General features: G+C 41.1%; 1 protein-coding gene and 1 long non-coding RNA gene across 3 annotated transcripts; one reads left to right on the top strand and one right to left on the bottom strand.

Moving 5' to 3' along the window:
• Nucleotides 1–207: 207 nt before the first annotated feature.
• On the bottom strand, nucleotides 208–19411 carry LOC133472085 (uncharacterized). Its single transcript, XR_009786582.1, has 3 exons — nucleotides 19121–19411; nucleotides 13385–13457; nucleotides 208–1129 (listed from the first exon to the last, which is right to left on the bottom strand). It is a non-coding gene; the product is annotated as an uncharacterized LOC133472085 (long non-coding RNA).
• Nucleotides 1746–26857, top strand: hmga2 (high mobility group AT-hook 2). Of its 2 annotated transcripts, none has more exons than XM_061762431.1 (6): nucleotides 1746–1860; nucleotides 6173–6278; nucleotides 7479–7565; nucleotides 8020–8070; nucleotides 20031–20063; nucleotides 21881–26857. In XM_061762431.1, the coding sequence occupies exons 2-6, from the start codon at nucleotides 6177–6179 to the stop codon at nucleotides 21950–21952; spliced, it is 345 nt and encodes a 114-aa protein (XP_061618415.1). In that variant the 5' UTR covers nucleotides 1746–1860; nucleotides 6173–6176; the 3' UTR covers nucleotides 21953–26857. The 2 variants fall into 2 exon arrangements, with proteins under 2 accessions (XP_061618415.1, XP_061618414.1); XM_061762430.1 differs by lacking the exon at nucleotides 1746–1860 and adding an exon at nucleotides 5841–5888.
• Nucleotides 26858–27809: the final 952 nt, after the last annotated feature.

The following is a 27809-nucleotide window of genomic DNA, read 5'->3' as shown; positions in this document are numbered from 1 at the left end:
GTGGACTGTAATGGAAAAAAAAAATACAAACTAAAAAACTAAATCCTGATACCAGCACCTTTATTTGGATTCTTGACCAAAATAACGTTGACCCGATGCAAGTGGACTCCTAACAAATAAAGTCAACACATTCTGGGCTATATTTTGATCGGAATAGTAGACAAAAATGTATTTGTTTCATGTGAAAGATTTCAGTTCCCACTAATGTTCCCCTTCATGGAGATAGATATGATGTATTGTCGGCTTGCATTATGTATCATAGCTATATAGCAATTCATATTCCCACTTTTTCAGGAAAATGTTTCGCCGCTGACAAAAATTCAACTGTAAGTTGGAAAAAAAAATCACAGAGAGCAGACTAAACATGTTCTTTTTGGTTTCTTGTGACCTCTTTCTACAGAACAATCTCACCCGAAAGTATGTAAACATCATGTCACTTTGGAGTTCTTTCTGAGGTATGGATGCAATCGGTGAGGGTCCCCTGGCAGGTCTATTAATAGCATTGTGGAGGTCTGCGTGTGCAGGAACGGTTGATGTCATCGCAATGGCCTGCACACTTTAAATGCGGATTAGGGAAAATTTAAACATCCGCCCGCTCAGACGGGCCTGGAACATGTGAACGAAAAAGACAACTTTAAAGTGAGTGGGATTCCGGTTTCCTTTATTTAAGGAAGAAAACCACAGACCTGGTTACTGATGATTTGATTGGTGTAATTGATTTTCATTTTGATTCAAGTAAAAATAATCACGCTAATAGTACTTTTGTATTTCTGGAAAGGCAGTTGGAAAAAACGTATGCTCACATTCCAGAACCAGCAGAGGACGTTGTTTCCCTACCGAAAATTTAGACTTGTAAGCTTTAAATACCTCCTGGTGAGAGGTGTGAGGGTGTAATAGTTGACAAAAATGACTATTTCCAATACATTTGTGTGTGTGTTTTTTTAAATGTATTTTTTATGTGGAGCGAAATAGGTATTACCAATATATAGTTTTGCTTAAGGAATCTTGGTGCTTACGATTCTCGTGTGCGCTGACAAAGAGGCCTTCTGAGACACACTCCAACGTTGCAATGTGACCTCTGAACTCTGTGGGTGTGGCGGCCGGATTCCACAAATCCATTGGAGTTCGTCTGCACAGTTTACACACACACAAAATCAAATAAAAAAATAACCCAGGAAAATTATTAGTGTTCGTGATGAATCAATGTAACAATGTTTTTTTTTTTTTTTTCTTCCCCTGTATCTTGACACATTTGGACAATAAAAAAAGCTCTCTTTTTTATTAATTCTTATTTACTTTTCTGTCTCAATTGAATTCATTGTACAGTATTTGAAACAAAACAAAAAAAATTAAATTTAGACAAAATTATATTTTCTTGGATATTCTTTTCATTCTTCTTTTTTTTTTACAAAATTATGTTTTTGTTTCTTAATCCAAAGTAAATTCTATAGAGGCATCAGGTGCACAAATATAATTATCTCTTTTTGCCCATTTTATACAAAAAATAAAAATATAGAATTAAAATGAAATGTTATTCACGAGTGATTTGGTTGAAATTATATTTAGGGGTCCAAATACAGTGCACGCAGCCATTTTCACCTTCAAAATGTTTAATGTACAACTTGTCAGACTTGTTGGAGCATATCACTGCTCGCCTGACAGGACAGGCCTCTAAATCCTCAAAGCTTCCTCCTCAGGTTTTTTCATTACGTTTTTTTTTTTTTTTTTCCCACATTCCAGTGTCCCTAATCTTCATGGATCCTGTGTTTTGTGGAATGTAACACACTCAGTTTTCCGCCATGTACGAGGAGAAAATAGTTTGACGGTGGAAGGCCAGGAATGCACTGACTTGACACTGTGGTATGTTCACCGCCGTTTTGCAACATTTAGAACGTGAGAGTCCAATATGTCTGCAGCCCGGTGTTTAGTTTGTCTGTTCCCTTCATTAGTTTTATTTTGAGTTCTGCCTGAGTTGCACGTTTGGGATTTTACGGTGCTTTATAGATGAACCGAAATTACGCAGTTTAGATGCTTTGAAGGTTGAATATTTAAAAAAAAAAAAAAAGACACATTCAATTTGTGCAAATGTATTGAACTTAAAAGTTAAATACAATGGAACTGTACTTGGGCTGTGATTCTTAGCGTACCACAAGAAGGAGTCCCCATACCGGTAGTGGTATTCGTACCACACTTTCGTGTAAAGGTTTACAACTACTGAAATATCTATGCTAGTTCTGTTAGCATATTGATGGCGTTTCCCATTATGTGTTAGCATTAAGCTAGCTGACATTCCTAAGTCATGTGGTTTTGTGCTTAAAGAAATGTGCGAAATTTCCATACATTTGGGGTCAAAATTCTCAATATGACTTGACTGGGAAGTGTTCTAAAAGAAAAGTATAATGTCCATGTTTTTTTAAATATAGTTTTTCTTTTACATACTGTATGTGCAATTGTACTGTATACCCCAAATGCTATTCTGGGTTAATCACACATGCACACACACCCTATCCGACCGCCCGACATCTGGACGGCTTACTTTATCTCCCTGCGTCTATATTTAATGTGTTCATTCCTTCCCTGACAGTCGGGAAGAACACAGACGTCGTCCTCCACACCGAGATGTTGTCCTTGAAAGCGCAAGAGCGGGGAGCGAAAGAAACTCAATTTAATTGAGTTGAAAAGACATAAATGCGGGGCGCAGTGCCCCCCCCCCCCAACCCCCTCCCCGGAAATCTTTTCCGAAAACGCTTGTAATCCGAAACCAGATTGAAATAGGAATTCTTAAACAATCCAAAGTGTTTGGCAGATGGCCTCTCAGCACTATGCGCCGTAAATGCATGACATGTGTGCCGCTGCTTTGAGAAAGCACGGCAGGGACATGTCTGGAGGGGAGACTGTTCAAATGGACTTTGGGTGGCACGGCGGTCAAACTCTCATCTGTTCCCGTGCTGTGAATAGGGTCCTTTTCTTGCCTTGCCAAAAGCACGGCCAAGAATGTGGATGTTGAAGTCACAGTTGCTATTAGCAGTCGACGCAAAACGGTATGCGCCGAAAACCGCGCTGTCCATCATGCTTAAGTTGCACTCCAACACGCTAGACCGAAATTAAAGGGTAAAGTTGGCCGCTATTTCCTTGTAGCCAACAAAATGCAGCAAAACACTTCAACCGCAATGAACATGCACACACACACACATGCCATGTGTTGATGACAGCCATGACATGTTAGCAGGAAATGGAGCAAAATGACCCTTAGTTTTGGATTCAGTTTTCTTCTCAAGGGTTACAAGAAAAAAAAAAAAAAAAATCTGATTTTTCCGGAAAAATAAAGTGGTAACATGAAGTCCTATTTTTAAGAGAAAAAAATGATTAACAGGAAAAAACAGGTTGAAAGGAAGATGGAAAATGTTGCAAGATGAAATGTGTCACATTACAGAATTAAACATTTTATTTAGTCCCTCTGATTTTTCCCCATCATCCATTAATATTACACTTTCGTTGTGAAACTCTTCTTCATGTATTATGTATGTCTGTATTTTACTGCCCCCTGGTGGACAAGGCGTGCACACCAGAAGGAGCACAATGTTGATGGTCATCGAAGCATGAAATCATGGTGCACAAACTGTATCATTCCATATCAGTTACGAGCATGGACACGGAATGGATTCAACTCGTAAGTCAAGGCGCCGCTGTATCCGTTTTCCGAAAAGTAAAGCACAGACACCTGAAAAATATAGTTTGTGTAAGTACAGTAATGCAGTATTTTGTTTTTCTTGGTTACTTCCCACCACTGTGTGCAATACAACAAATAGAGTGGTAGTTTCGCAGCCAGATGCTTGATAGACTGTTTCGGATGTATTTATTTAGCTCAGGCAGCATTCCATGCTGCAAAGATGGAAAGTCTGAGATGACGCGAAGGCTCACAAAGCGCAGTAACATATTTACGCTCTCTTTTAATTGCGCTCCAACAAGGGGTCAGGCTGCACATGTGCGCCTGCACGAAACCACCCTGAAGGTAGCTGAGGGAGCTGGGCGGCCCATTGATTGTATTGGTTTGATGCCGACGCCACTCAGTCTGCGGGGGCGGGCGTTGCACAGAAACCCCCTTCTTTAGGAGGGGCCCTTTTTTTATGAATGAATACTTGCTACAAATTAACCATGGAGTCATTGCCTGCATTGGAGCGAGTAGTTACACTCACAAACAGTTTGATAGCGTCGCGGCTACGTTAAACTCACTGCGGCCGATCATTTCACGACCTTTTGCTTGCTGTAAAAGCATTTTGAGGGGACGGCGGGATCGTGGGAAAGGTCGCGCACATAAGACACTTTATTCTTTGTTTCTGTTGTTCTTGGGTAATTGATCTCCCTGCGCGTCCACGGCGGAGAGCTTCAAAGTGGGCCGCGGCCATTCCACCAAGTGGACACCTTGCATTTATCTCGGTGAGGCTGTGTTTTCGGTCTCACGCATGTTGGTCTGTTAGTCGCCATTCCATCAGCTTCAATAGAAATAAAGGTTACTTAACTGAGTTATGTCCATTATTTATGTACTGTGGGTTATCTTTTGCTCTGTATTAACTATAAAGTACTGTTGGGCTGAAGAAAAACAGGAAAATTGTACCATCTTCCAAATGAGACTGGGCAATGTCTAAAATTCTAAATTCTTTTTTTTGAAACTTTCATCTGAAATAAAAAAAAATAAAATACAAAACAGTATTACTTGGATTATTTTTCCTGATCCCCACACATTTACACAGTCACTTGTTGCTAGGCAGAATTTGTGTTGCACAATCTGAGCTGGAAGTCATACAACTACTTTATTCCACAAGAATTATGAGACAAGTTCATTTGTCCACAGCAATTTCACATTATATTACTCTGTATTAATTATAAAATACAACGAATAGAACGAAAATAAAAAATTATCGGAACTCGAAATAGTTTCTCCTTTCTTTGTGATTCTCTGTTTAAGTTTACGCATAAAACAAAAGTGAATTAATTACACGTTGTGTATTTAACCAAACTACATAACTTACGAAAGTCCACTATCTTAATGCTAACACTCAATGCAAAATGCCATAGAAGGACAAACGAAACTAGCATCCATGTTGCTCTAATAATAACCGTTTAAAAAAAAAAAAAAGGATATTTGAACACAACTGGTGCAGAAACACACGAAGACAGACAATGCAGCAATACTCACAGGTATATATTCTTTATCCTCTCTGAAAAACGACTAATATTACTGCAGCTCATTGAGTCATTCAGTTGCGAACCTCATCTTTGTGTATTATCTGTCTCGACTATACTGGCCCCTGGTGGCCAATGTGTGCATACCAGGAACCCAATATCAAGGCATGGAAGCATGAAATCATGATGCACAAACTGTTCCATTCTGCATTCTATTAAATGAGGATATTACTGTATGTTTAATAAAGTAAAGAGTGATATTTTTCTAATGAATAAACGGGTAACAAAATGTTCTGAAAAGTCAACTCAAGTCGGAGGATCCTCCTCCATTTTGGAGCTGATAGCATTAGCATGCCACCATTGAGAAGTGAACTTTCCTCTCAATGGCTGTCCGGTGCTCGCATTCCATTGAAACGTGTGAAAATGTGAATTTAATTCATAAATGCGGTCTGTCACGACTGGCCCAGCGCCAAGCATCCGTCTGGTGTGTTTTCTCTGGCCCCAGTCCAGACCCCCCCACCCCCGCCACCCACCCCAGCCCACCCCACTTTCCCAACTCCTCCTCCCCTTCTGCCCTGCGTGTCCACCCACGGGAGAGGTGATTTCGTCCTCTTTTTTTCCCCCCTCCTATTTTTTTTTTTTTTTTTTTTAAACCTCATCCTCATTGAGCGCTTTTTTTTCTCCTGGAGTGGACCGTGGATGCGGTTAGTATGCTTCTTGTCAGACGCTCCGTGCCGATCTGTCACGCCTCGCCGCTGCTCCACGGTCGACCTCGGTGCCGCGGTGCGTTGTAAACCGAGTTGGGTCGCTTCTTCTCCGGCGTCCCTTCGGCACTCCCCCCGGTGCTCACCGTGTCCCCAAACTTCCAGGCTCCCCTCCCCGCGCGACTCGTATAGTTTCAAACCGCCACCCATCTCGCACTCAACTGGATAACAAAATCTACCATAACATTTTTTATTTATTATTATTATTTTTTTTTGGAACTAAGAACTATGAGCGGACGCGGGGACGAGGCCGGCGAGAGCTCCCAGGAGCCCGCAGGGGCCGCGGAGCCCCAGAAGAGGAGACCGGGGAGACCGAGGAAACTCCAAAAAGTCAGTATGAGTTCATTCCTCTGTTCATGCAAACATAACAACAACTTTAAGCGACATTTCTCTTTAAAACAAACAAACAAAAAACCAAAATAACACATTAATTCATTCAATAAAAACAAAAACAAAAAAACAAGCACATTTGAAAATGATTGCAGTGTGTAACATGACTCTTTCGCCTATGTGAATGTTTAAAAAAAAAAAAAAAAAAAAATAAGATTTTTTTTTTTGTTCCCCCCAGTCTGGAAGGTTTAATGAGATACATCCATGAGTGGAGTCCCAGACACCATGACAAGTGGGAGATTTTTCCCTTAAGTATTTTACACCAGAAACACAATCCGAATTATAATTTGCATGGTATTTTCCAGCCAACTATGATAAAACACACAAGGAATTTGTCTCCAGCAGTTGGAGTCTCCAGGACATGGTGGTGTCAAGCACATTTTTGTCCTTATGGTTTCCCTTAAATGGCTGTTATCGTGAAAACCATATAAACCTCATCCTATTGACGCACAACACAATGACGAATGACTAGTTTTGCAATCTGAACTCGAGCAAAATAGTTTGTTTGCAATATCTCAAGATTAAGAGGGAAAACAAGTTGCAGTTTTGGGAGCAGATTTGAGCTAGAAAACAAAGTAGATGCACATGATTTGCTTTGGTGGAGGCACCTGTACTCTTCACCCAAAAAGACACGACTGTATCAAAAAAATTCTACACCAAGTACAGAATGTTGTGTAATAGTGCACTACTACTGACTGAACTGAACTGATTAACTCAGTACTAATGCCACAACGTCGATGTGCAAATTGGCAAACTGTCACCTTTTCCACAGATTTCCAGATGCAAAAGCACGTCGGCGTATTGAAACAGGCTTTGTTAAAAATAGGTGAAGACGGTAAGAAAGGGAATAAAACGCCTCCCGGTGTCGGGCCACACATGCACGCGATTGTCGCACACACTCGCACACCTTTTGTCTGTGGCGCTCTCGACCCATAAAGCAGTGACCAAATGGGAGACCACCACCAGTAAATGAGCGCATGCTTGAAAAGGGAGCCACACAAGAGGGGTTGCCCAGTGTGTGTGTGTGTGTGTGTGTGTGTGTGTGTTGTGAATCGAGGTGGGTACGGTGCGGGTGCGGGGGCTCCCCGCTTTTGTTTCGTGTTCTCCACACCCATGTCATACCCTCCTCCTCCCCTGCAGGAGCCGAGCGGCGAGCCCGTCCCCAAGCGACCGAGGGGCCGCCCCAAAGGAAGTAAGAACAAGGGCCCCTCGAAGGCAGCACAGAAGGTGACTCCCAACACGTATACTGTACAAATACATCAATTCCACTAATCCACAACATGGGGCCAGGATTATCATTGGAATGTTCGGTACGCTTGTAAAAACACAGTCGCATTTGATATAAGGTCAGTAGTTATGTCAATTTGAAGATGAGCCGCTGCTCAGCCATATTAAACACGCTGATGATTAATTCAACAGGGTATTGTCTTTCCCTTTGACCATCACATGTCCCCATTAAAAATGTAGCAGGTAGAACCAGGACGACAGAGTGCAGACTAGTGGGCCGAGCATTGTAAAAGGGAAACGACTGCTTTATTTCCTTAAAAGGAGGGTTATTGCGCAAACACTATGACAGCTCCATACAACTGATTATTATTACTATCATCCATTTATGTGTAATATTTGAGTCTGTCTTCAATTGCCCCTCTCATGGAGTCCTAATCAATTCCTTTGTCCACAGAAAGCTGAGGCGACCGGGGAGAAAAGACGCAGGGGGCGACCCAGGAAATGGGTAAGTCGTTGGGTGTCTACTACTTCTGCATCCTGGGACAAAAATCTTCACATTTGAAAATAATCAGTCAGCATGCGTTCTTCCGCTGCACTGCGGCTTGTGTTTCTATTGAAGTCCCTGAACAGTTAAAGCAAATTACACTGAATGCAAATAAATATATATCTATAAAATGTTATTGTAATTACATATTTTCTCGTCTTTATTTTTCTCAGTTCACCGTGGCATGGCTGTTTTATCATAATTGCTCGGTAAAATTTCACGACTGGCTGTTTGTGGAGGTGAAATAATAATAATTTACGCGCTGCCATTTTGTTTTTGGCGACTGACTTACGGAGAAAGATGCTGCCGATTTTCCACTGTTTCTTTTCATGATTGAAATATCAAAAGTATCAATATTTGTGACTTGAGAATCGATAGTAGAGCATAAAAGTCAGGCATCGGAAGTAGTTTTAGATCGCCTGAAACCAAATTTTTTTCAAAATTGGCCAAGATGGATTGGAACGCTTTTCATCCTGAATGCGTTCACACCTGAACTTTCAGCTGTTGACTTGCGTTCACACAGGTGTGCTTGAATACCAGGTTTTAACAACCAATCGATGGGAAAGTCTGAGAGAGAAAGAGAAACACTTCAAGTGACGGATTTTATGACCACACGCTCACTTCCTGTCATTGAAAAGCCTTTTTGTTACTCAACGGGCTCACCGTTTAGCTTTGCCACCTGCTTTTAATACATCTTGAGAAATGACTTGTGGCGTCATTAAATGGGATTATGCCACCTCAATGCTTCACTTTTCTCTGCAGTGTAAATGTGCTCAAGGAGATCCCCCACCCCCTGCCCCCAATGTTGCCGTTATCAGTCAAAGAAAATGTTTACCCTCCAGTCTGACCGCAGGAAAACTGAAATAATGCCTGTGACAGCTTGAAGGCCTCAGTGTTTATCAGCACCGAAGTGGCAGGTATGATTGATAGCGCAAGGAAATGGAGTCAGAGGTGCGACCAGGAAGGTTTGTGCGGAGATGGACTCTTTGCATGTTCACTAGATTCCACACTTTGTCGCCACGGCTCTCGTCTGGCGGTCTACTGTGGCTCAACGGCAGTGAATTGTGGGAGCTACGTTCCAGACCCAGCCCCCAATAGGTGAAAATCCACGATATAGAGAGACCATACAAAAAAAAAAAAAAAACACTTTTAAACATTAAAACACACCTGGAAGACTATCCTATAACATCACATTGAGGAAATGAAGACTCGCACAGATCCCCGAAAGACGCAAACTGTGCTTTCTTCATTTATTTGTCCTTCCCAGTTGAAGTTTAGCGTAAAACTAACACGAAAAGAGAATTAAACATTGTATATTTAACCACGGAAATGTTCAACCAAACGTAGGATAAAGCTATCTTAAATGTCACAGCGGATGTGCGCTGTTTGCAAAAATCTTCAGATGAGCTTCAAGTGAGGAAGTTGATTACTACATGAGCGGCATCACCACCAAATCAGTTTCTCAACCCAGCTGCAAGGCCGCCACTGAACCATTGGACTGAACTGATAACAAACCGGTTGAAGTTTTCCGGAGTGCTTTCTTTGTACTAGTGTCTCTGCTGGTGCCTGCGTGTCCCAGGTACACACACCTCCGCTCCGACGCCCACGCTCTGGCCTTGACATCAACTACAGACAGTCTGCTCTTTAGATAACCAGTCGAGAGCCAAAAGGTGCTGCCTTTGAGTGGCTGTCTGGATATAAAACTGCTTTACCAACCCAACAATTTTTTTATTTTTTTCCCCCCGACGATCAAGCATAGACGTCGCGATTAAGATTAAGATCTGTCCAACTGCAGCAGGCACATTCCCATAAAACTGCATTTGCGACACAGCGGGGTTTCCTGGGTTGGAGTCAGACACGCGGCCATTCAGAGAGACTGGTCGTCTGCGGAGCGCTTTGTTGCTTGCTCGTTCAATGATGCTCCCCAAATGAACACCCAGGTGTTAGTCCTCTTTTGACAAACAACATAAGGAATTTGATTTTCACAGCACTTGGCTTGGTTCAACGCAGTGTAACAGTGATATGAATTGATCTGAAATAATGTCAGCGGGATGCAAGTGCTTGTCCGGTCTTGTCTGCAGTTTTTGGAAAGTCTCTTACTATTTGATGTGCACTAAGAAGGCAGACATTTATCTTCATGTGTCAAGACTTGGGATCCGTTGTTTATGTGTTGTTTCGTCTGCCAGCGGCAATGCATTTGACTGAGTTAGACCAACTAACTAAATAGTGTCAAAGCGCAAAGTAAAATGAGACTTTACATCATTTTTACTGGCAAAGTTCCAACATAAATGTATGCAAAGTACAGCCGGTTTAAAATCCCCCACGTAGTAATTCTACAGGTAGGATGGCCACTTTCGCGACACTAACAATAATAAACGTGACAATTTTGAGGATGACTGTACCTTGACTCGTGCTCAGACACGGGAAATGAGTCAGGCGTTTTCGTCCGTGGATCATGACCTCCAGTTTAATGTTTTTGTGTGTGTGTGAGGACAGCCTTGTATTGAGTCATGCCAAGTAGGAAATGCGCCGTATGTATTTGTAAGGCTTCTCTTCATCACTCCTCTGACTTTGTCCGCGGCTTTCCTCTACCACCAGCGGTCCAGTTCCTCTCCGCATCCCCGCTTCCTTCCACACACAGCTGCCTCTTTGTGCTCAATTCTCCGCAGTCACATCTGAAGTTACTCACACCCGGGACACACTCGTACTCACACTCGCACCCATCTCACTCTTTTCTGTGACCGCACAAACCTTCAATGGAGGCTACTGTGAGACTAATACGCCCCACATGCAAACCCTGCGGAAATGACCCGCTGAATGGAAGAGGAAGCGCAAGTGTTTTGGCGCGAGCGCATGTGAGGGGGAGTTGATGGAGTGTGACGACGAGAGGCTGAAAAAGTCCAAAAGTGCACGGCTTTGCTGCTCTTGGCTTTGGGTCAGACAGCGGTGGCAAGTGCCAAGCGAGTGGGAAGGTTGAGGTGATGAGCAGCACTTCTTGGCTTTTGGCCAGCAGCTTTGAAGAACCCTTCGCGACAATCAGTGTGTGAAAAGCTGTTGCTTGGGTTCGGAAGCGATGAAAATTCTATTGTGATCCGTCACAAACATTCAAAAGCCGTTGAAGCCCCGAAGAGAAAATACCGAACTAAGTGTGCGGGGTTTCTTGGCAATAGATTTGCTGTATCCAGAGTGAGTCAGGACTGAATCAATTCCTGTGGCGCATCAAAGTCTTACTATTTTGAACATTCATTTGGCTCCAGTATGAGTCATGTTCAATTTTGGACTAACTTTGTATGTTAAAAAATGTGCTGTGACTAATATCTCCTTGGCTCACTGACAATGTAATCTCTTACATAGCTGACTGATAAGTCAGTTGGGAAAAGCTACAGCTTCCATGCAACCCTGAACAGGTTTTGTGCTAAAGAAAATGGAATGATGGATATATCCATCCATCCGTTTTCTGAGCCGCTTCTCCTCACTAGGGTCGCGGGCGTGCTGGAGCCTATCCCAGCTGTCATCGGGCAGGAGGCGGGGTACACCCTAAACTGGTTGCCAGCCAATCGCAGGGCACATAGAAACAAACAACCATTCGCACTCACAGTCATGCCTACGGGCAATTTAGAGTCTCCAATTAATGCATGTTTTTGGGATGCGGGAGGAAACCGGAGTGCCCGGAGAAAACCCACGCAGGCACGGGGAGAACATGCAAACTCCATATCTATATCTATATATATATATATATATACACACACACACACACTCCTAGATGACTTTCATGCAACTGGCTTAAATCCTGGTCGGTGACCACCCACCACCGCCCTGCAACTGACCGCCCATCAGTCCGTGGTGTTGTAGTCCGCCTTAAGTCAAGTCTTAATGTCCGGCAATAGAGTGGGCGGAAAATAGTTTTCTGATTGCGGTGCACCGATACTAAATGCTGGATAGGTGATGTCATCGTGTAAATGTAACAGTGTGCTAGCATCCCCCGTTTATTTTTTTTATTTTAGAAGGCTAGCACAGGGGCTGCTTGTGCATGCAGAGCAGACTCGAAATGTTTCTTTCCATGTCAACGTGTGTGTCAGCTGCAAAGTGTGTCAATTCTTGGGAGGATTTTACTTTTAAATGAGACAAACTGAAGGACCAAAGCAAGGTACTGCCTTTGCAAATGTAGACTAAGTGACTCTATGTCACGATTTGCAGAGCTAGTCATTGCACAGTTACTACCACTATTGCAGTTTTCAATAGCATTTTAAGTTGTTTTCTTTTTTTTTAACTGGGTTGCGGGTGAGCAGGAGCCTAACCTAGCTAACGTTGAATCTGGAAAGAAGTTAGAGATTGAGATTCGAGCCGGGATTTGAACCCAGAAACTCTCGACCGTGAGGCCACAAGATTACTCAGATTATCTTTCACAATCCATATTTATTCATCTGACTCCATAATAACTCCCCTGGGAGACTGTAGCTGTGCTTCAGTGCTGCTGTTTTGGTTAGCGACTGAGGTCAAATGGGCTTATCAAGTCATTCTTTATCATTTCAGCTTTCTAAATATATCCAAATAATAAAAATCCTAAACAAAAAACCTCTTTTCTAGTTTCTTGTCTTACATTTTATGTTCTTGGCTACATTTGCCTTCTGGATGGAGTGCGTCCAGTTATTTTTAGACGCGTACTACTATACCACACGAGTTCCCTCAGGGTGTCTGTAACAGGGCGAGAAGGCCCCGGAGATCACACACATACTGAAAGGAGTTTTTGAGTGGGGGGCATGCAGGGGGCGGGGGGGTGTCAGTGGTCAGAGACCATTCCTTCCTCTAGTTTTGACTGCAGAAGGGCTGAATTCCAACCACTAGAGACCTTTGTCCCGGCATTAGGAGGTCTCTGAGGACCTTAGTGGATTTCCACAGGTCACCCCCGCTTATCATGCGCGCCCACCTCTTTTTTCCTGCTGCTGACTGTGGAACAGTTGAATCATTTCACCATAAAACAGCTATTTTACATGCTCATAGTGGAATTCTCCCGTTATTCCTCGTGCACAGAGGGATGAGGACATTTGGACAACTGCAAACCTGGCACATTGTTTGAACTCTCTGGAATTCCCCTTGGGGGGGGGGGGGGATTTTGGGCTATCCTGCATACGGTATCTGACACAAACCAATTTGTAACGACTCTTCAAAAATTGAGATGAGTTAAAAATGTTCCCCGTTGTAATGATCCTTGTTGGACAGGATCTACAAATAAACATGAAGTAGTGCATTTGCAGAGGGAGGGCACTTAGCTCACCGACTGTTTGTTTTACACAGGAAGCTCCGCAGCTGTCACGGCGTGTCCTCCATGGTGTCTCCCCACAATTCCGCTTTAAAAAAAATAAAAAATAAAAATTAAGGAAAAATCTTTAAAATAGATACAGACTTTCATCTCATTAGCATATTTGCACCGCTGTTATTATGAGGCAGGAACTGAGCCGTTTCAGGCAAGACAGGTTAATTCATAACATGTGCAACTCTGGTAGAACAAGCGCGAGTGGAATTCTTATTTTTATTTTTTATTTTTTTTACTATCCTGTAAAGCAGTAATTCGCAATGCGTGGTACAGTACCGTTCAGTGATATCTAACTTTTCAGGAGAATCGTTTACATTTAATCTTTAAGAACCGTTTGTTTGAATTGAATCTTTATTGAAGAACATTTTCTAAAACTTTCCTATAAGCACAGTGTTAATGTTCGAGCTGTACATAATGTTACAGTGGCTTACAATATTTAAGTAATTAAATATACATTTTAGGAATAAAAGCTGTATCGTTTTTGATGAACACTTAGTAGCAATACTGTATTTTATTGGTGGTCATGATGGTGATTTATGTGGAGTATTTTTTTTGTTGGTGTAAAAAGTGGGGAGCCACTTTTGGCAAAAAAAAAAAAAGCCAGGGCAAATTTGTTGCATTGCCTTTTACCCTGATTCCCCCCCCCCCCTCCATATACTCTGGGAACAGATTTCACTTCAAACAGCAGAGGCTCCTAAATGGAGCCAGTCCAATTTGTCTGCGCCTTTCTTTCCTTCCAAACCAAGCACCCCCCCAAAAAAAAAAAAAAAAAAAACCCTTTCCAAACAAAAGGCTGCTTGTCTGTGAGGAATTTTCCACATTCCTTACAACGACGGACAGTTTTCTGCTCTACAAAGGGCCCTTCGGCAAATTCCCCCTAATCGTCGGACCCTGATAGGTGCAATTCATAACTCTGGTGGGGGCAGTGGCTCTCGGGACAGTGGGTGGCGTCAACGGGTCAGTGTTTAGTGGGAGAGGAGCGACTTCCAAAATGTATAGCGTTTCCAGCAATGCTACCCTCAGGTTAACAAAACATACGGTACGTTTCCCCGTCTGTCCAATGGGTGTATGACTTGTTCCAAATGGCGTACCGTAATAGCTTGACATGTTTGCGTGACCGTGGTAAAGCCCGCAAATGTCTGTTTGAACTGCAAGCTGTATGCTTACCTGCGTCGCCACGGCTACCTGAGGTTTACATTTCCGATGTTTACTAAAATGTTCAGTGTTTGGCCAATGAGGAAGCGGCTGATAACGTATCTCTTTGGTTTACATTTAGAGGAAGTTTTAGATAGGATCAAATTCAATTCTTTCCGGGGACGCAGGTCAACCTCTAATTGGTTTGGATCTTAAAACAAACCCCACCTAAAGCCACACACAGTCAAAGTCACAGATATTACAGTGCGGAACAAGAGGATGGTGACCCCGGGTGAACAATGAGTTTACATGAACCTCACAATACACGCAAATTATTTTTTATCCAATTACTCAATTAAATCAATGGGATAATCAGTAGAATAATAAATTCTACAAATATTCAATAGCTGCAGCCCTGCTTTTATTCTATTAGGCAAAGTTATGGCCTGACTAAAGTTCAGTTCAACATAGATGCTTGGCACTAAGATGAAAAGCAATATTTATATATGAGATATGGCTTTTGCTTGAGTACAAAACAGTGAACAGGTGAGTTTTTCAGCAAATAATGAGGATAGGTTAGCCCCCAAAATCCGCAACTAGGCAAAAATATGCTTTGTGTTGGAAAAAAAAAACCCTAGGCAAGAACAAAACTGAATAACATGAATGGATTACATTATCTGAAAAAATATATATATTGCTATTCAGATTTAATTGCTTCATGACATATATTTGGACATGCATCTAAATTCTTGGTGTAGTCATCCCAGTCGCATCTGCTGTATCTCTGAGCAGACGGTGTTTATTCCCAAGTGTTCCACAAACCTGCCATATAGGTAAAATGTTCACCGAGGCAAAGTGCTCTATTAGGCACAGTTGTTAAACTTTAACTATTTAAATGTCAAGCATTCCAGATTTTTACAGCCTCCGACACGACATAGCGCTTCGTCTGCTGCATATCCCATTACAGCCGTTACACCCATGCAGCCATGTGTGTTTGTGGAGGTCTGACCTCGCCGCTCCAATTATCCACCGGGCTTCAAAGGAGGTGCAAAGGTTAGCAGGCTCAGTAACGGTTAACTAGAGCAAACATCAGCTTCTATCTTAAGGGAGAATGAAAACCTCTGCAAGGACAGCAGAGCGGGAATGAGTCGCACGTAGTTTACGTGCAGTGCAGTTCAGTTTTTTGTCTTGTCACTTTTTTTTTTTTTTTTTTTAATGGAGTTTATTCATACTACTAGTTACCTGACTTAATCCACCTCTTAATATCACCAATATCACATCACAATTATAGAAACCATCAATACTGTACAGCAACTGGAGAAGTTGAGAATGAATATTTCTCTAAAAACATGACAAAAACAAATTTTAATCAATTACAGTACATTATACTAACTAGAGATGATCATTAACTGTAATAATATATGCGGACTGCTACAGATGTGTTTGGCTAGTTGAAGTCGTTTGTAACAACTTTTGTTCTGACTGACCAATTTGAGGAAGAATGCCGACGTGATCGCGAGCCAGCTCACTGGACCCGTGAGGACACATTTGAAATCTGATTGGTTAAAGAAACAGTCTAATTGCTAATATAACTTTAGTTACATGAGCCAGCACTACTGATGCTGAATGCCGTGGGGAGATGTTATCAACATGGTAACACAGAGGCTGAAATCTGATTGGACAAAAAAAAAAAAAAAAAAAATTACATTCACCTTGTTTTCGTAATACAATTCAAAGTCAAACATATTTTACTTAATGCATACACACTTCATTGAGGACTATAAACAACAATGGAATTCTGCATCGGAGTTTACAGATTCTTACTGCGGAATTCAATTTAATAATTGGGAAATTAGATTTAGGGAGCAAATTCATGTTTGCGCATAATTATGTTTCTTGCGCGTTCTTACTAACCAGCAAATGACGTGTGTGCATCCTGATGTAGTAAAGCTGTTTTCTACCAAACATACTGTATCTAACTGGTATGAATATTTTTTTTAGTGATTCAAGTCGAGCAGGGGTGTCAAACAAATTTTTGTCCCGGGCCGCATTGTAGTGATGATTTCCCTCAGAGGGCCGTTCGAACAGTGAAATGTTTAATCACCAAATCATATTATGACCATTACACAACAAATTGAGGGATAACTGCTTTTGAAATCAGAAGACAAGGATAATAGTTTGTTCAAGTACTGTTTGAGAACTGTTACTGTAGAACATGATGTGGCGGGCCGCATCTGGCCCCCGGGCCTTGAGTTTGACACCTATGAAGTAGAGGCTAAAACATTTAGGAGACACAAAGGAGAGGATGGGGAGCAGGCCGACTGGCCTTGAGTCTCTTATGAATGGCGGCCTGTGCAGTGTACTTTCTGGGGAGTGAAGGCTTTTCCCTTTGATCGGATGGGACTTCTGGGTGGGTGAGGAGCCCAGGAGGAGTGCTCGCATTCTTCCAGCAGCAGACGGGGGATTGTGTTTCAGTCGAGAAAGGGGTCCCAACCGCACTCCCCCCCCTTTTGAGTCATTCTTACCCAACATTCCTTTGAATGGGCTTGCCCTCGCGCTACGCCTCAAGCTGTCTCTCGAATCGCTTGTACGACTGAGCAGCTGCTGGGGCCTACGAGTGATTCATAGTGTCAGAGCTGGGCAACATCAAAAAGCCGCCACAGTAAGTGAAAGACAATGCGCTGATTTCTCTTTTTTTGGGGGGGGAGAGGAGTGAAGGGTCTTAGCGAGGGCACTGGGAGAGAGAGCAGTCTTTGCCAAAAGGGAGTAGATTTTCCGAAATGGTTATTTTTAATGCTCTTATTAGGGATCATTTGACAAATGCATGTACTGTGTAAAAGTAAAAAAATAATAATACAAAGAATAATAAGGAGCAGTAGTCAAAGTAGAAATAGAATAAGTGCTGCTAACTGTGTTACTTTTAAATGACTTGCACCAAAACAACCACGGAAGTACAGTGAACCCCGCATATTTGACATTCACAAATTTGCATCTTTTTTTTCGGAACCTATCCATGATTTGCTGAAAATCTCGTTTATTTGCTGTTTTTGTACTCATCTTTGGCGCCATCTGGTGCAGTGTTGTTGCTTTTGCCAGGTCTAATTAATAGATAGTTTTTCGTCTGCGTTTGAGGTGTCTTTGTTTTGTTGGCTGTTACGATTTGCCTAACATTAATGTTGGGTTAGTCAAAAATAAATGTCAAAAAGGTTTGATTAATGACTTAATACTGTTTGTATAAAGTGCTAATGCGCATATTTGTTTGTGTGGCAGTTTGTGCTAGCATGTTATTTAGGCTAGTATGCTAGCTAATGCGATTGATGAACCTCACGTAAATGTGACGTCATGTCATTTGTGGTGAACAAAATAATGACTGAATACCATCATTTAAGCAACGTGGGTTCATGATTGTTTACATGCTAGATGCATGGTGTTGGTGCTTTATGATCCTCAGTTTTAGGTGCGTTGCTGCAATCTTAAGCGGCCTTTCCTTTGAGCTTTTGTCCCATGGATGGATGGAGGTTTTGATTCACCGTAAGGTGAATGTTTGTCTTTTGGACAAGGGATTGTGTCAGGAAGGGAATCCGGTGTAAAAAAAAAAAAAAAACCCCAAAACAACCTGCCAAACAAATCATGCGAGTAGTCGAAAGTCGCGACAATTACATCATCCTGCGTTCATGGTGAATGTCTTCTTGTACGCTGAAGCTTTTATGTGACTTTCAAAGCATCTTTTCTCAAAAACGTTAATTTATCATGCTATATCGCATTTGATCCACTGACAGCTGACAGCTCACTTTTGTACGTGCCGAATTATTTTTAGGCATTGAGGAAACATAAGCTCATTAAACAGTAGGTGATAAGACTTCCAACTTGGAAGGGCTGTGTTTTTGCACCTAACTCGTGTTACCCATCCGGTGTTGGCATGGACTGCCGTAGCTGTTTTTTAGCCTTTTGGCATTCCAGCTGGTCCAAAACCCACCAGCTGCTAAAAGCGATCTGTGCGTCGGGAAGCTCAGTGGCCTGCAGCTGGCCTGGATTACGAGCACAGGATACATCTCCATGTTCTCCTTACATTCTCAGAGCAGTCGGGCTGCTCAGCTGTTCTCTTGCTGTAATGCTACTTCCTGTAAAGATTTAGGACGGCTTAGGAAATCCCTCACAACGCATCAGTCTATAAGCAATCCTGAAAACCTGATAGAAAAAGCTACATGAAAAGCAATAGAACATCTCGTCGAACACTGGAAGTGGATTCATCTGTTCCAACATCAAGACAAAATACAGTAAGCATACAACTGTTTTGGTCTGTCCTGCACATTGCGTTGAGATTTAAGACTTGAGTCCTGAAGCTCTTCTTCCCAAAGTGTCAGAGAGAACTAGTTTCTCCGTAGGCCCTCTCAGCCCAATTATGTGACATTACCTTGAAAAAGGGTAAATGACATGTACATTTACGTGGCTTGTAAATGAATCTCCATAACGTGTGACTGATTGAAGTGTCCAAAAAACAACAACAACAACAACAACAACAACAAAAACAAACTAACAAACAGCCAGCATTTGAAACAATACCTCTACTCGCATGCTTTTGTGCACGGTGGAGGTTCTGCTTCTTTGTCTTGCCTTTGTTTTTCCGAGCTTCGTCATCTTTTTGAGTTGAGTTGTGATGAAGTGACGCAGTCTCAACAGTACTAGTTCCCGGGAATGTTCCATTCATACATTTGATACGTAGAGCTTACCGCTGTCCGTCCGAATAAGACGTTCGTCCAGTTTCAGTTTGCTTAGGTCTCGGTGTCTATGAGGTGTGAAGGGCAGCTGCATCTTATACACTGAAGTCATCCATTAGAATTCTCTTGGCGCTTATAATGCCCCAGCGGTGGGTAGCCGCTTCCTTTGGCTCTTGGCCTTTAGCTATAAAACTCAGGCTAGCCCTGGGATACTCCCTGTAAAATTGTTGGCTTTTTATTATCGGTCAGTTTATATTGTTTTTAGTTTACTTTGGCCATGGACCAAATAGGCATATCCTTGACTTGTCCTATTTGTTGAATTGGATTCATACGTTGGGTTGTCGTCATGCTGAAAGTCAAAGTTCTTTATTTCCAGCTTTGTAGTGAAAGCCTGAAGGTTTTTGGGGCAAAATTGACTGCAGTTTGCAACAAATATACATTTGAGAGAAAAAGAAAGTGAGACTTTCCCGTAAAACACCAGTTTTCCTGAACTGCATGTGGGACTTAATGTATGTTTTTGCAAACTGGAGCAGGGTTGGATGTTTTTCTTAGTAAGAAAAGGCTTCCTTCCATCTTGCCACTTTACCCCATCGCCCCCTCCCCCCGTGGTGTATCTAATGTCTTGGAAATTTTGTACCTGAACGATTCAATTCAAGCCAAATTGAAAATTGAAGCAGGTTTTAGGATGTGTTTGTGTCAATGATTAGAATATTCCTGAGTAGGAGTAACACTTGTCCCTCTCTGCTCTCTTGCAGCCACAGCAAGTCGTCCAGAAAAAGCCTGCTCAGGTAAGAGATCCTTATTATTGTACGCTAATCTGACTTCTATCTTTCTCATTTTATGAATCAAATCATTTGACGCTGGCTTAACTGATCTCACGGAAGCATGCTGAGGTCTGAAGTCATTTCAAAAAGCTACAAAAACCTGCAAAAATGCATGCCCAGAATCAATATTAGTTAAGGTCTTAATGTGAAGAATGCTTGCTCAAAATTTGTTTTTGTCTATACACAGACTTTTTAAACATCATTTCTTTAAGTCTATTCAGGACGGCTTGGATTAGTCCGGTTAGCTTCTCTTTGAAGCACAAGTGCAGCCTAAAATTCTGCAAAACAAACGAAAGAAGTTTTTTATCTAACTCGCTGAATTCCTTTCTGAAAGCACACTCTCCCCTTTCCCCGCACGTGCAGACATAACGTCGAATTGCGACTAATGCCTCGTGTTCCCCATGCGAGCACATTCATGAGCGGGAGAATGGAAGTCGAATGAGTGAAACACGACACAGGACCCCCACCCCCAGCATGCCCTCACTGTCCAGGAATCTACCAACCTCCCTGTGTTCGCTGGTACAGGCCGCTTGCATAACTCACCTCTGATTTGTGGCTTTGTGGGAACAGGGCCTGAAGTAGTTGGGAGGTGCTGTGAGGCCCGGGGAGCTGCAAACCATAAAAATGTCATTTAGCTCACCCACCTTGATAGGCTGCTTTATCGCAGCCCAAACAACGGCTGGCAACAGCAAAACCTCAAAACCATTTCATTCCGGTGAGCAGGGTGGGGTAAGCCTTGACGCATTCGAAAGCTAACTTTACTCTTAATCGGTGGTGGGATGTAAAGAAGTACAAGTACTTATTACTGTACTGAATAGTTTTTTTCAAGGTATCTGTACTTTAGTTTTATTACCTACATTTGAAAACAGATGTACCTGTGGCTATAAAGCGAAGCGTGGAGAATGTCTGTCGCTCAAATAGTGTCATCAAGCAAACTGGTCTTTATGTCTCGCCCGTTTCCTCTTTTTGTATTATAACATAGCTACAACGTTGCGAAGTTGAGTTTAGAATCCGATTTCACCTTTTTCATGTATTTACCTTGCCTGCATGGAATCATCTTTGTCAAGTTTGTGCATGGCAGGCCAATATTATTAATGGTTCTTTTGTGGTAGTCCCCCCCCCCCCCATCCACACCACTTTTTCCCTCTCTTGTTCTCGTTCGCCCTCGTCACACGTGGTAGCGTTTAGCCGGCTCTTCGAGGCCGCCGTACGCGAGCGCTAATGAATGGAAGCTGAGCTGCAGGTTTCTGAAAACGCTTGGGCCGCTCAATGGGTTTCACTCCCGTGGCCTGGGAAAGGAGGAAGGTTATAGATTGTGCCAGTTAGTCTCTCCATATATAAAATGAAGCCATGTGGAAAATGAAATTCATCTCATCTGAGTAGGGAGTGGGAATGTGTTATTGCCTCTCGGCCGTTGTTGCATGGTGATAGTATGCCCTTGACAAAAAAAAAAAAAAAAATATATATATATATATATAATTAAAAAACCTGCGCTTGCACGACATCGCCGAGAGATTGAAACAAAATTCATCATATAGCTTCCTACGATATGGCAGAATCTTCTTTCCATCCCAAAAATGGGATTTATGTTTCTACTTTCTTATAGAGGAAAAAAATCCAATGTTGACGACTTTGGATTTTTTTCCCAACCTTCTGCATTTTGCTTTTTCTGTGAAAATTCGGACACCGAAAGGAAAACATCGTGTCCTAACAAATCCGTTGTCCTGTACTAATTTATGTCGTCTATTGTAACTGACATAATTCATCCTTTTCCTTGCCAGGAAGAAGAAGAGGAGGAGGAGGAGGAGGAGGAGGAGGAAGAAGAGGCTGGGGAGTCCCCGGAGGAAGATTAAGCTTCCATACCATGAAACCTCTACCTCATTCAGCTGTCAGGTCTTTCAAAGGGAAAAGACTACCTTGACCACTTGTTTTTTTTAACCTTTTCCACATCTCATTTTACTTTTACTTCAGTCCGTATCCAGTGTTTTGCTTTGTCGCTGGACGCAGGGACCTGTCACCGAGCAGGCGAAAGAGGTTTCCCTTCCAGTTTCCGCAACGTGCAGACACACCTTTTGGCACACTTGGAGACGTGCCTGCGCTTAACGCTCTCCCAAACTATATATATTTTTTGTCATTTCGAAATGCAGAACGCAGGTCTTCTATTGCAAATTATACCCAAACTGATGCATGACCACCAAGGACAGGGAGACGCACATTTTCCTCAGGGCAGTTTTCTTCAAATATTCTTGAACTAAAGGCAAGCTTGCTAAAGTTGTTCGCTCAGGTTTCCAAACAAACAAAATATCACGTCACACTATCTTTACATATAGTGAACTCCAACAACAAAAATCCGCCCACTCAAAATCAATCGTAATCGGACAAAATCTGTGGATTTGTGATCATTAATATTTAACAGGTTTAATGTTTACATTGGGGAGGACAAACAAACTAAAAAAAAAATCACTCTTATTCCACCGCACACCAAAGGATAATCGGTCACGATAATCTTTCGATATTGCCTAATCTAATCAATATTGCCTTTTGCTGACTGGGATTGAAAGAGAGGAAAAATGCGCTAATTCGGCCTGGTTATCGGTATTTGTGTAGCTAGGTTAAGGGAAAACATTTTTACTATTATGCAATTCAACTGTTATACCCCATTTGAATTCATTGAAACTAATTCACAACCGGATCGATACTCATACCGACACCAACACTTCGTAGAAAAATGAAAATGGGTCAGGTTGTATATTTACTTTGACTAATTTTAACCCCCAAAGAAAAATCTCACTTTAATATAATACAAAATATATATCATTGCTGTCGAGTGGAATCCTCGCATCAAAATGGGCAGATTTTTTTTTTTAGTTATTAATCATTGTATTGTTCAAGCAAGCAATCGGTTGAACACTTTAGATTGCTTGATCATTTGTCAAAATAACAGACCCGTGTGGGGCTCGACCAATAGTATCGATTTATGAAAAATGTGAAATGCCTGAAAGCGATGATATTGTTTCCATTCTGTCTCCCAACCCATTCGTCGTCTAAAATAATGAGCTTAAAACATTGACAAGATAATTATAATCAAGTATGATATTCTGAAGATTCCTATGCCTTAAATACATTTTTAAAGCTTTACTTTTCATTGACTTTAGGTCATACCCTGGTCTCATTTTTTTTTTTGCGTTTTGCTTTAGTTGCCCTGTTCTTGGTGGAATCGCAAACCTCCGGTTCGCCACAACCAAACTCGTTTGTATCCAAGTACTGTACGCGTCGTTTATTCATTCATGGCTTAAGTTGTTTGCCGATGCGCAACATAGCTTTAAACCTTCATTGTTCAATGATGCACTGCAAATACACTCTGTACTGTATATCCTCAGACGGTCCTGCCTTGCAAAATAACCTCAAGATAGAACAAACACTTTACCTCAGAACACACGCCATACCTGGATTTTTAAGTGGCAGCGTAGCATCGGACATCTCATCTCACACTGTAACACGCAAGGGGAAACTTGCGTCGAAATAAATCTGCTTTGCATGTCAGTGCTTTGTGGTCACTGATGCGCGGCAACTTCTCAGCAGTTTTTTTTTTTTTTTTTTTTTCCCAAAAAAAGAAAAAAGAAAAAAACTACCTCCGACTCAGCACAATCCGCTCTTGAATAATGCGCGCTGTCGCCGAAGCACATTCGAAGCGACGCACAGGAAGGCAGTGTGCGTTCACACGTTTGTGTTGGAACTTACTTTATTATACTGTGTATTGAAAGCGAGGTCATGCTTGAAGAAACTGCATTTTGTCTGCAACTGTTTTGTTTTTCGATCAGGTGCATCCGGAGTGATCGATGAAGAAGCTCAAGTCAGGTTGGCCGAGCAAAATTCAGCGGAATATCTAAGGTTGAATGCAATTGTATTTGTTTTAAATCAGAATGGGCAAGTACCGATACCAGGTATCGGTGTTTGGTCGATACCGGCCTTATTTCAAGATATTGGGTGCTCGTGAAGGCTGCCGACACCAGCCACCGATACTTAAGGTGAAAGAATTGGACAGAGTAAGTCCTCCTCGCCAGTAGCTGGCGCTACACTGCGGCGGTTCGACACATCGGCGAATTATCGAATCAATCAATCAATCAATGAAATTGTATTTGTTAAAAGGGTCATAAAAGGGGCGTCCGACTTTAGATGTCCCACTGTAATGTCTACTTTTTAAACCTACTTCGCTACCTGACATTTGCTTCTTTCGCGATACCTGGTGGAAAGAAAAAAAAGTCAGTGGTCTGTTTTTATTTACTTAAAACCCAAGCAGCTAACATGTTCATTTATTCCCTTTAATGTTACTCTATATCGACACATAATGCAACATTTTTCCTCATTGACAAACTGGGATTTCTGTTTGACAATAGTTAACTTGAATGTTTGTTTTTTTTTTTTTTTTTTTTTTCTCCAATGGGTAGAGCTATTTTTTTTTCTTTTCCTGATTGTACTACCTAAAGTAATGAATGGACCGTACCTCAAAAGTGTCAGCTAACAATGGACTAATCAATTCACTACCTCCAGTTTTGGTCATGCCGGTTTACTTTCAGTATGAGCAATGCTGATTTATATTAATAATCTCCAGTATATCAGGACTGCAGAAGCTCCTCATTTGAAAGTGCTTTGTCTAATCTCAGTACATTTCTCACCCTCAAGTGGCTTTCAGATTTGAATATTGTATATTGTATTCATGACTATGTTTTCTTGTTTTGAATTAGTTGGTATACTTGATTAGGTGTCTTGTGTACGCAAAGGTGATTTAATATTTTTTTTTTCTTGTTATATGGTTAAACCAGATGTATACGGGATTGCTTTTTATTTTGGGAGATATTATTATACTATTTTTCACCCAAGGCCAGAGGTAGAGGTTCAGAGGAGCGTCATCGATCCTTTCAATCCGCCTTCATGTGCAACAGTCTATTCTCGCGTCAAATATGACACTGTGTAAAGCGTGGTGTGTTATATATACTCAATTGGAGGTTCTGCACGACAAATGAAGTTTCGAAGAATAGATCAGGAATGATTGCGGGTCAGCAAATGCTACAGAATTCAACCCAAATCGACGGATTGGATCCAGCTAAGTTGTTTGTATACGGACCACGTAAATTGATTTTCTTCAACACAGTAGGTTTTTCATTGCTGTTAACTCAGCCTTGTGTTCATCCTACAACCCAAGAGGTAATCAAAAATGTGGCAGTGGTTTGATTCCTAAAATGGATATCACTGTAACAACCCACAGTTTGAAAATTAACACTGTTTTTAAAGATAGGAAAAAAAAGGTTAAGCTACATTCTGCACAGTTTGAACATTTAATTCAGTAATTCTTTCACGTACCACTAGAGGGAGCCAGTGTGCCACACTTTGGGGATTACTGTTTTATTGTACGTAAACATCACTTTATTTGCTATATAACGTTTTACACTTTTGAATGCAGATAGCCAAGATTAATTTGAAACCTTATAACTCGCAAAGATTTCTTTGTTTAAAGCTCCTGATATTACGAAGAAAAACAAACAGGAGGGAAGAAAAGTCCTAATATCACAAGAAAAAAGTGTGATTATAGAAAGCATTGAGATTTACATGACAAACATATTACGGTAACAATGTTGAGCAAGATAGAATGACTAATCCGATAACAATTTAAGGTTAAGAAATTAGTGTAACTTTATTCATGTAATGTGATTTTTTCCCTCATATTTCAAATTTTCAGAAAAATATTTTGACTGGTTCTTAAAAAAACTTTATTCTTGCTATATTCTGACATTTTCCTCATATTATTTTGACTTTTTTTTTTTAATGCAACTTTTTTTCTAAAAAAACCCCAAAACAAAACATTACCAGTAATTTTTATATACTATAACAGTAACTTCTTTTCTTGTGATATTACAAACTTTATTTCTGGAAATAAATATGGCTTTATTCTTGCGACATTCCAAATTCTCAGAAAAAATGTACAAAGCTATTGCTGTAATATTAAGACTTTCCTTCTAAAAGACTAAATGTATTCCCTTGAAATTACAACTTTTTTTTTTGTATTTTATTTTATTTTTTTTTAAGTGAGTTTATTCCCGTAATACGACTTTTCCTCGGCATCTCTTCATTAAGCCTGAGAACATGCAGCTGAATCCACTCCTGTGTAGATCCTCTCTCACCCAAAATATACCAGTACTTGCAGCGTATGTTACATGAAGACTGCCTTACAAGCTGTTTGACTCAGATGATTGTTGAAGCCACTGTGGATGAACTTTCAGCTCTGGGAGTCTTTATATTAAAAAAAAAAAAAGAAAAAAAAAAAAGTTACTTGTCATAACTTTCATATTCTAGTACAATCAGATACACATTACTACCTCTCAAAAGGCCTGTTTTTTACCTCAATATCAAACCTAAATACTGTTTTGACATCCAGAGAACATTGGGTGAACATCTTGAAATGTTTATTTTTTTTGCCGGGATACATTCTATGACTGTTTTTCTATTCACCTCAACTGAACTTGTAACTTTTATTGTGTACTAGAAGCTGCGAGGCACGTGGTTGGATTTTTCCGATTTTTTTTTCTTCGAAAGCATCTAACACTTAAAGTATCTAACTTTTTTTTTGTTTTTTCCTATCCACTTCCTGTCTTGGATTACACTACAACTTTTACTCGCTTGCTAAAAGTCTTTATAGATATTCACTACGTTTTATTCAGCACAATAAATAAATAATAAAAAAAAAAGTATGGCATCCAGAACGTGTGTGCGTTTTATGTGCTACTGTAAATACAATTTGTCAATGTGACCCTTTGTATTATTAATCATTTGTTACCCTGTGTTCCAAACGATTATGCAGATCAGATATAAATTAAATAAACATCAGTCTTTTTGCATAATTTATTAACTGAACTGTACTTACGCAGTGATTCTTTCACATTCCACTAGAGGGAGCCCATGTGCCACTAGTTGTACTAGTACCGCACGTTGTGAATCACTTCTCTGTATAACAAAATACTGAAAAATCATTGTACATTTACATATATGGTTCCTAACCCTTGTTTGAGGGCATTGCAAAGAATCGAAATCAAAGCGTCTTTTTTTTTTTTTTGTAACCGACTAAAGAAAAGAAAGCAATTTTTCAGGTTTGGGTTCAATTGCTCATTCATCGTTGAATTTTTTAAATAACACCGTATTGAGATCTGAGATAATTTCCTCGTACAGCGAATCTGCGGACATACTGTTGTGGTTTCGTTCATATGCTGGACCACAGGAGCACCAAAGTGCCTGTCAATCAGTCTGGTTAACGTGTAGTCTGCTTTTCCCACAAGGAACCGACCACAAAGTCTCCTTTGGGGAACAGACACTGACCACGATTATTTTTACTAAGGTCCGCTAACTTTTTTTGAAACTTTGTTTTCAGTCATGCCGCATGATAAGTGGTTAATGGTGGTGGAAACAATTCCAGGCCTGGCTCAGTATACCAGCTATTAGCCTTTGGCATGTTAGCATTTTTAGCAATTGTTAGCATGTTTGCATTCTACATCCAGTATCACATTTGGGTTTTATATATTGTTTTCGATAATGTTTGAAATCAATATTATTGGTGTGAGGCAGATGTTAGCATAAAAGCTGTTAGCATTTTTCCCCCTAGTTTTGCCTTTTTAAAATATGACGAGGAATTTGAAAGTTGCGATTGAACCCCTTCCCAAC

The sequence above is a fragment of the Phyllopteryx taeniolatus genome, chromosome 22, assembly GCF_024500385.1.
Source record: "Phyllopteryx taeniolatus isolate TA_2022b chromosome 22, UOR_Ptae_1.2, whole genome shotgun sequence".
In the NCBI taxonomy this organism is placed as follows: Eukaryota; Metazoa; Chordata; class Actinopteri; order Syngnathiformes; family Syngnathidae; genus Phyllopteryx; species Phyllopteryx taeniolatus.
The sequence above is the reverse complement of the archived record's forward strand: the minus strand, read 5'-3'. Positions and strand labels throughout refer to the sequence as shown.